The sequence below is a fragment of the Vigna unguiculata genome, chromosome 9, assembly GCF_037176805.1.
Source record: "Vigna unguiculata cultivar grain cowpea cultivar isolate G323 ecotype 2 chromosome 9, ASM3717680v1, whole genome shotgun sequence".
Classification (NCBI taxonomy): Eukaryota; Viridiplantae; Streptophyta; class Magnoliopsida; order Fabales; family Fabaceae; genus Vigna; species Vigna unguiculata.
Window position 1 is genome coordinate 37,495,571 of NC_140800.1, and position 9,182 is coordinate 37,504,752.

Sequence of the window (9,182 nt, forward strand, 5' to 3'; positions counted from 1 at the left end):
TCTATTATGCAGAAGTTTGTTGGGTTATGATTATAGTAATTCACTAAAGATTGTGGTTCATATGTATATGACATTAGTGTTACACATATAAGACCTTTGATACCACTTTTATCCCAAAACCTTAAAACAATGTTGTTATGGGTCTTTATTCTTATATAGTGTTTAACTTTGTCTTTTTTTATCCAATGTGGGACTTTTCCGATCATGTTTTGTCAGTAACTAGTTGTGTTGTTGTACAGCAACATTCTAATGAGTTACTATGGAAAGAAATTATATTACTAGCCAATTTTAGATGTTGAACAGTAAAAGAACTTCAGAATTTATGACAAGTGATGATTTTCTTCATGCAGAGAGGTAATGTGCTTGCTGAAACCAAGGTGCCAAGTGCCGGAAATTCTCAAGAGTAGCCTAATGCATGATGACAGTTTCGTGTACTCTAAAACTCCTTGTTTTCTGACCATTCTCATAGATTAGAAACAAAGACAATAGCTTTCAGTAATATTATTTGCACATATAAATAAAATTTGATGAAACAAGTAGAACAGAAAGGCTATGTAATAATTTTGTGTGTGAAAATATTACCTTGAACGATGTTGTTTGTATATATCAGTTTTGCAAAGCAGTGGTGGTATACCTTTATAATTCTCTTGTTTTAATATATGTTGGCCCAACAGGCCCACTAAGCCCCTAAACTATTATTTCATTTTGGAGATACCAATAATGTCGACGTCTGCCTTGTTTTCATCATTTTTTTTTCTTATTGAAAAGATGCCAAGATGATTTGCAACAATGTTGAGTTGTTTTTATTTTTATTTTTTTTTTGTTTTAGTTATCATTTTCTCCCAATTGTTATTTTTATTCGGTTTGATTTTCTCTTTTTTTTTTCAACTAGAATATTAAGAACATTTTATTATCTTATTATTATTATTATTATTATTACTATTACTATTTATTATTATTATTATTTACAGATGATAAATTTTCGTCAACATACTTTCATAAGTCTTTTATTCTTCATGGTAAATGTTTCATCATGGATCTTTGTGAGTTTTTATAAATAATTGTACAATATTTTTAAAGTAAAGACATTCAAATTCATAAACAAATAAGTAAAAGGTATAGAATAAATGGGATAAAAAAAAGTAGAAAAGAGTGATCAAGTGCATATAAGTTTCAATATCTTAATTAATAAATCTCAACCCTTGTCATAAAATATAATATAGTATTTATAGGCACAAATCTTATATATCTATAACTTCAAAATAACATTCATTAATCTTCGTTTGATGATATTGTGATTTCTGTTCAATTACAAAATGATATTTAATGTTCTTGATATTTGAGGAAAGTATACTCCATACGTTATTAATTAATAAGGGTGCTTTGGTATTTACCTTTTCATTATAATGAAAAAAAGGATAAATACTAAAAATTCTTTGAATTAAATTAATCCAACTTCATTATTAAAAATTTATTTCATTTTTATTTAATTAGTGTAATTTTGATAAAAAACATTATGTAATTGTTTTTTTGTGAAATGAAAATGCACCGGGGGTCGAATAAAGACAAGATCTATGCTATAATTTATTAAGAGGTATGTGGGGCTTAGTAATATTAGGACTTATGCCATAATCTATGAGAAGTATGTAAGGTTAGGTAGATTTAGGACTTATGCCATAATCTAATAAGAGTTGTGGTAGATTATATGTATGTGGGTATGAATATGATGTGAAGATAGTTATTTTTAAAGAGAAAATACTATGATGTGTGATTATAACATGAGTATTCAATGGTGATTCCAAAGGAGATTATTCAAACTTTACTAATTATTAGACTCATAGAAAAAAGATAAGTAGTGAGAGTGGATAGATGTTCCTATGTTCTAGAGAGGTGGTATGAAAAAGGATCATGCCAGGTAGATGGTATAAGAATTTACCCAAGACTTTTGAGGTTGAGTAGAGTAAGGGTGTATACCATATTCTATTGAGAGACAAGTGCAAAATGTATTAGTTTATTCAATGCACTAGTCTTTGGAAATCCCTTACACCAAGTGTTGAGGGCATCGAGGTGTAAGTCAAAGCGAAAAGATAAATAAGCAAATAAGTATACATAGGATGGAAAAGATATATGCCAAGACAAATAGAATTGAGGAAAAAAAATTAAGCAGATAACACTATTAAGACATTAAAAGAAAATTGATTGAGATAAAAGATTTTGAGGGAATCATAATCAAGGCGGAGAGACATTGAGAGGAGTACAATCAAGACAAAAGTTGCAGCTAAGTGGAGAAGAGCGATTATTATATGCAATAATTATTACATATCATGGAATCAATGAAAACATCTGATACTACGTAAGTAGTCTAAGGCAATTACTCCACTTTATATATTTTTCTTCTATTTTAGTTATCAAGTAATTGCGAGAAAAAAAGGGAAAGGGATATAAAGAGATGGTTCAAATGTAAACAATGGGTGACAAATTGTGGATATAATTTCAAACCATCTAATATCGCTGTGAACAGAAAAAATGACTAATCCAGTGTTGGTCGTAGTTAGGGATGTCAAAATGGGTCAGGCCCGCCAGCCCGTCAAAAAAAGGGCGGGTCAGGTTGAAATTTTCAGTCCGTCAACTCACTGTAGCCCGGCTCGCCTAACCTGCCAGTTTAGCGAGCCAAAACGGGCTAGTCCGTCCTGGCCCATCAACCCGCTTTTTTATTTTTTTATGTTTAAAACTAAAAATAATTAAAAAATAATATTTTTTTATATTATATAAATAAATTTATATATATATATATATATATATATATATATATAATAGATTTATAAACAAAATTAAAAAAAAAAGATAGGTCAGCCCGCCCTAAGATGGGATGGGTTACAATATCCAACCCATTGGTGGCGGGCCACTCGTTTTTGACGGACCACAGGCGGGCCGGACCCGTTTTACCACCCCTAGTCGTAGTAATTTAGGTCATCACTTATATATATATATATATATATATATATATTGTTTACAGTCCTCTAAATAATACGTAAAGTTTATTTTGAATTTGAAAAATTATTCAAAGAAAAATTGCAAAGTTAATCATATGTATATAAATTATGAGTGATGAAAGTAATAAAAACAAAATGTACTACATTAATTTAGTAGGGATATTATGTAAAAAGAAAAGTAATGGGTCTCATAAAAACAAAAAACAAAAAATGAAAAAATGTACTACATTAAATTTAGTTATTTTGATTTGAATCTAGTAGAGAATATTTATTAATGATTATCGATTTCTAAATCGAAATATTGAGTACACTTTCATAACGTTATACAAATTAAGCAATGTTTTAAGTAGAAGAGAGTTGGTCGTGCAATTTGTGTTGGTAAGCAACTCAGAATGAAAATTTTCACAATATGTGTCTCTTTTATCAAACTTTTATTCACTTTTACTGAGACATCGTAGAAGCATAGACATGTTCAAATACAATTGTGTAAATACGGTAAAACAAATTAAATTAAATATACAGAACAAGTTTATAAAATAAAACTTACTCTCTTCCTAACGAGTGTTCTATTGAATGAATGGTTTGAATTTTATTGAATTCACTGGTGTGAAAAATCTTTTTATATCAGTTAGAAAAGATTTTTTATACCGATTATAAGTTCAAATGATATAAAAGGTTTTTACTAATCGGTACAAAAAAATCTATTTTTTATACTGATTCTAAAATCAACCGGTATAAAAGGTCAACTGGAGGAAGGAAAATTTTATTAGGAGTAGCAATGTAATCATCACAATCCACCCCGCATTTTCAATGTGGGCTAAAAAATCTAGCTCGTTTTGTATAAAGGCAAGTCTGCGAGCTAATCCGCCTCTTTTTTTAAAAGAATAAAAAAAATTATCATAAAGTTTTCAATGTTCAACAAATTGGAAAACCTTAACAAGTCTACAAAATTAAACAAAGACTTTGAGGAGTTGTATCATAAATTGATAATTCAATATTTTCATCATATTCATATTCGTACTTTAATATACACGATGTATTCTTCAAATTTTAGTACATTAAAAAATACATAATACTTGTCTTTTTCCGTCATACAAGGATTTAAAATGTTTATACATAAATCCAAAAGAAAAGTAATCAATATACACAAGTACAAGTATTTTTTATGTGGGACAGCAGGCCAACCCGCATGAGCTGCAATCTTTTGTGGGTTGAGCTTCTGCGAGTCAGCGGGCTCAATATCCTAACCCGCCCCGCATGTTTTTTGCAGACATGCGAACTGATTTGGCCAAACCTATATTATCACTCCTAAATTTTATAATAAAAGTAATTACTCATATGTCACACAATTGAAACATTGTGAAAGTTAATGAAACGAAAAAGTTGATATTATTTTACTTTTAATAAAATAAATACTAAATTAAATCTAATAAAAATATAGAAACTAAATAAGTCTTCATTTATTAATACATATTTATTATCTTAATTTCACATTAGTTAACTAAGTGTGAGAATGATGGGTGTTGCGACATAAGTTCACTAAATTTTATTTTATTTTTACATATTTCCTTTTCTGGATTTTTTTTTCACCAATCAAATGCTTATGTTATTTGTAGTTGATTGTTTGACATTGCTTCTAGCAAAATTGTCCATGCAAGGTGTCTTTCCGTGAAACAACACCCTCGCATACATGACTTTTTTTCGTACAGGACACAGTTCCACTAACAGTGGGAGCCAACAACGTCAAGCATCCATCATTACAGATAAGGCCAGTGAAATCATGGGTCAGGGAATTTTGAAGATAGACATGCATCTACAGCTTCACCAACAGTAAGAAAAACCCATTTCTTTCCAATTTTATCCACAAAGTTTGCCACTTTCAGCTTGTAAATCACTAGCCACCTCGGATTCACCATTGCCAACTGCAAAAGCACACACCAAAACACTTCAATTTATGCAGTTCAGCTGAGAAATCATCACATGATCTTATACTCTAAGATTAAGATCAGTAGGTGTTCATGATTTTGATTAATCTTCTCATGACTACGTAACCAGGTTTTTAATTTATGAAAGAGTTAATAAAATTTGATTATGTGTCAATGCTAATTTCTGTGAAGATGCATATTCATGCCAGACTCACTTGTACGCGACGCGAAAGCAACCTCTTGTGCAGTTCCTCCAGTACTAGAATCCCAGAAGTATCAACATTCATGAGATCTATCAAAGACAATTGAGAAAGGGTCATTCATAAGGTTCTAATAAATTCCATGAAATTCATTATTATGGTCATCATCAGTTCTGAGACTCACTGCCCATGTCTAAGATTACTGCATGGACCCTTCCCTTGGCAAGTTCGTTTTCTTCTTCCATGACCCACTTCAGTATTCTGGAAAGAATTAAATAATTTTGATTTCAAAGTTTGGTAATTAAATATATAAAACTCTCCAAATAATGTTTTAAATTAGGTGATTGCCTTTCTCTAATAAAGTTAGCATTTGCAAAGCAGAGTGAACCAGAACTTATGCGAATGACCAAAATGCCTGGAGTGCTTGTGGCCATAGGATATTGACTAACATCACAGAATGCTTCTGTTCTTGGAACTCTGCCTAAAACTTCTATCCCTGGTCTGATTGATTGTATCAGTATCTTTGCAAAGGAGATTGAAACCTGCACAAACAAACTTCACAGTCAGATACACTATCAATTATTGATCCTACTTCTTGACCTTTAATTTGATTTAATGTATAAAGAGTGAAATGACCATAACTAACAAGTGTTCTAGGAAGTGATTACTGAAAAGACATACGCTAAACAAATCAAAATTGGTAGTGGATTTGGATTACAACCATATAAAGCCAAATCTGTGGACCAAAGTCTGGTCTAGAAGCCTAATAAGTAAGGAAGGTATGAGCAAGACAAGAGAAGTATCTAGGTCAAATTATTTGATGGATGGAACCCCACTAATTAGCAGTGACAACACCAAGCCTTTCACGTATTCAGAAGTCATGTCACACATTCAACTCTATTCTACGCTAGTTGCCAACTAATTGTTAATGTGTTTTTTTGTGTCTGCTGGTATTTTTGGTTTTTCTTGTAACTTCCTGATGAAAATAACTATTGATGCACAGTAATTGTTGAAATGAGTCAACTACTTACTGCAATAATAAGACCAGTTTCGACTGATACAAACAAGACTCCGAAGAAGGCACCAATGCAAGCAAGAAAGTCAAATTTGTCAACCTTCCAAATATAACAAGCTTCATTTATGTCAATTAACCCAGGAAGTGCAGAGAGGATGATAGAAGCAAGTATGGCCATAGGAGTGTAGTAAAGGAGCCTTGTAAACAATTCAAGACACAGAAACACAGTAACTGCCATCACAATATTTGATACTGATGTTTCACATCCTGCACTGAAATTTACTGCAGTCCTTGAGAAAGAACCTGCAAATGTTTAGTGCAAACTATAAATAAGTTTGGTGCACAAAAGTTATTCAGATTAAGATTAAGACTGTGTTTGGATTACAAAAGGATTTTAAGAACAGTGCACTGTAACGAGTAAAAGTACTTTCAGACTCTTCCAATTTTAATCCAAACTTGCAATGATTAAACAATTAATCGCAATTAAGACAAAGTTTTCACCAGTTGCCACATAGCATGAAGAGAGAGATCCCGCAATGTTCATGCATCCCATTGCCAACATTTCTTTGTTGCCATCAAGATGGTATCCCTTAATGGAAGCAAAAGATCTACCAACTGCTATTGCTTCCTGAATTTGACGCATATTTGCATTAAGAGTTGGGGAAAAGAAAAATTATTTTAAAAAAATAAAAGAGCAAATAATGTAACATACAGTGAGAGCAATAACAGCAGAAATCAATCCAATTTTAGCTATTTGTCCAACGTTTGAACCATGAAATTGTAACTCGTGAACTGAACTTGGATTCAAGCCTCCTTTGACATGCTTTACTATATTAACCCCATTCTTATCAGCTTTTGACAAATAAACAATTAAAGTTGATAGTAAAACTGATACAAGAGGAGCAATAGCTGGCAACCAGAAAAGTTTTTTGTTTCTTCTGCCCTGAAATGACATACACATTGAACCTCAAATCAAACAGAGAAAATATAGTGGTGGAATAGGAATACAAGAAATTTCATTACTTACCACAAATCGAGCTATTAAGAGGAATATCAGGAATGAACACCCGATGACAAAATTCAGAGGGTACCACTGTCAATGCAAAAAATAAATAATAATGTCAAATATAACCAAAATCCAAATAAATTGTTCCATTCAAAAATTTCAAATTTATCTTCCCATCATTATTAGTTTTTTCTTTTTCTTTTTTCGTAAGTCATCAATAAAATAATTTATTTCCTGTACTGAAACTAATAACCAAATTCTCCCATAACATAAATCATTTAACTAGGCTACTGACTTTTTCTGTTGATGTTATCTGTTGATGGAGTGACTTATATACAGACTCCAACACTGATATTACATCAGTTTTGTTGGTAAAGTGAGTAATCCCCAGCAACCCCTTCAGCTGCTGCAGACCAATAACGATGGCTGCGCCTGCCATGAATCCAACAAGTGCAGCATGTGAAAGAAAATCCACAAGAAACCCCAACCTGCAGATTTGAAGAATAAACTTCTTACTTTTTAAGGAAACCTACACATTCACAAGAAATCTCGCAGCGAACGGATGGGGAAACCACCTGAAAATACCGAATGCAGCTTGAAAGATTCCAGCAAACAAGGTCACCGTAAAGACAACACTCCTGTAGGCATCAGGATCAACAGCAGGATCTACCACTTTGGGGACTAGGGAGGATAGAAGCAATGATACTACAGCTACAGGTCCAATAGCTATTTCTCTTGAACTCCCCATCACAGCATAGATAAGAGGAGGAACAACACTGGTGTCTGAATGTAGACAAAAGAAACAAAATTTCAAACACCATATATACATCTTTATAGTATAAATATAAATGAAGTTATTAGACACCTACACAAGCCATACTGAGGATCAAGCTTCGCCAAATTAGCATATCCTATACTCTGCAACACCAAATGGAAAAATGATAAGACTGATAAGAGTAATGAATGGTGTATATCTGATGCATTGCCATGAGATTAGAAGTAATGTTTGTGAATATACACCTGAGGTATGCTGAGGCTGGCAAGAGTTAAACCGGCGAGCAAATCATTTTTAAACTTTGAGGCCTTGTAATTTTTGAACCAGCAAAGGATGGGAAACAAAGTTTTTAAGAATGAAAGAAGACGTTGAAGGAAAGGCTTGTTATTGGATGAAAAAGAGGAGATGGATTTCTTGAGTGGTGTGAGTAGCTTGTTCCATAGAGGTGGTGGATTGGGAGGTTCCAGAACCCAAAGGGTAGTCTCTATTTGGCGGGTATCCTCAAGATGAAAGTGGTGAGTGGGAGTAGAAGTCATGGTTGTTTGAAGTGTGTGGTTGAACTCTGCTACAACACTTGGTGGCTCTTATAGTGCATTAATGCAAGTTCAAGACTATGTGGTGAAGGATTGCGCGAAAGGAGTTGCAGCAAGTACTGATTTAAGGGTCTGTTAGTTGTGGCAGCACTTTGATTGGCTAATCTCAAAAGTTGGGAATGTCTGACGCTGAGTATGAGTCCTCTCTCGACAAGACTATTCTCATTTATAATTCTCACGCCACTTTTTCACCACTTTCCTTGTCATGTTACGTTTCTCCCTTGTTTTTGTTTTTGCAAAAATAGATCATTTTTACCTATGAAACTCAATGCCGCTAATCCACCAACCTACTCACCTACTGTGAGAAAAGAAAAGTTGCATGAATTTACTAAAGCAGATACATTAATCGAGTTGGTTTCGAAATTCATTTACCATATACTGAATTCGGGTTTTGCGTTTTTATATTTACTTCTCGTCGTTTACAAAGATACTACTATATACAAGTGGACAATAGTTTTTACTTTCTAGTCATGCAAATTAATATTCTGTAAAATTATATCATAATTAAATATAAATTCCTAAAATGTATCTTACCATATTAACTATTGTAAAATCTATCGCGTCATTGAAGATCACACATTATCTACCAATAAAGAAAATTATTTATATATATATGGTTGGAGATAATTCTATTCCCACCAGACTGGTTTTATAATATTAATTGATGTCTAAATA

At 32.4% G+C, this 9,182-nt stretch overlaps 1 protein-coding gene across 1 annotated transcript; it reads right to left on the bottom strand.

Moving 5' to 3' along the window:
• Nucleotides 1-4,433: 4,433 nt before the first annotated feature.
• On the bottom strand, nucleotides 4,434-8,649 carry LOC114196164 (low affinity sulfate transporter 3-like). Its single transcript, XM_028086716.2, has 12 exons — nucleotides 8,160-8,649; nucleotides 8,009-8,057; nucleotides 7,715-7,922; nucleotides 7,435-7,627; nucleotides 7,161-7,226; nucleotides 6,846-7,076; nucleotides 6,635-6,761; nucleotides 6,150-6,436; nucleotides 5,467-5,660; nucleotides 5,303-5,379; nucleotides 5,134-5,210; nucleotides 4,434-4,915 (listed from the first exon to the last, which is right to left on the bottom strand). The coding sequence occupies exons 1-12, from the start codon at nucleotides 8,448-8,450 to the stop codon at nucleotides 4,772-4,774; spliced, it is 1,944 nt and encodes a 647-aa protein (XP_027942517.1). The 5' UTR covers nucleotides 8,451-8,649; the 3' UTR covers nucleotides 4,434-4,771.
• Nucleotides 8,650-9,182: the final 533 nt, after the last annotated feature.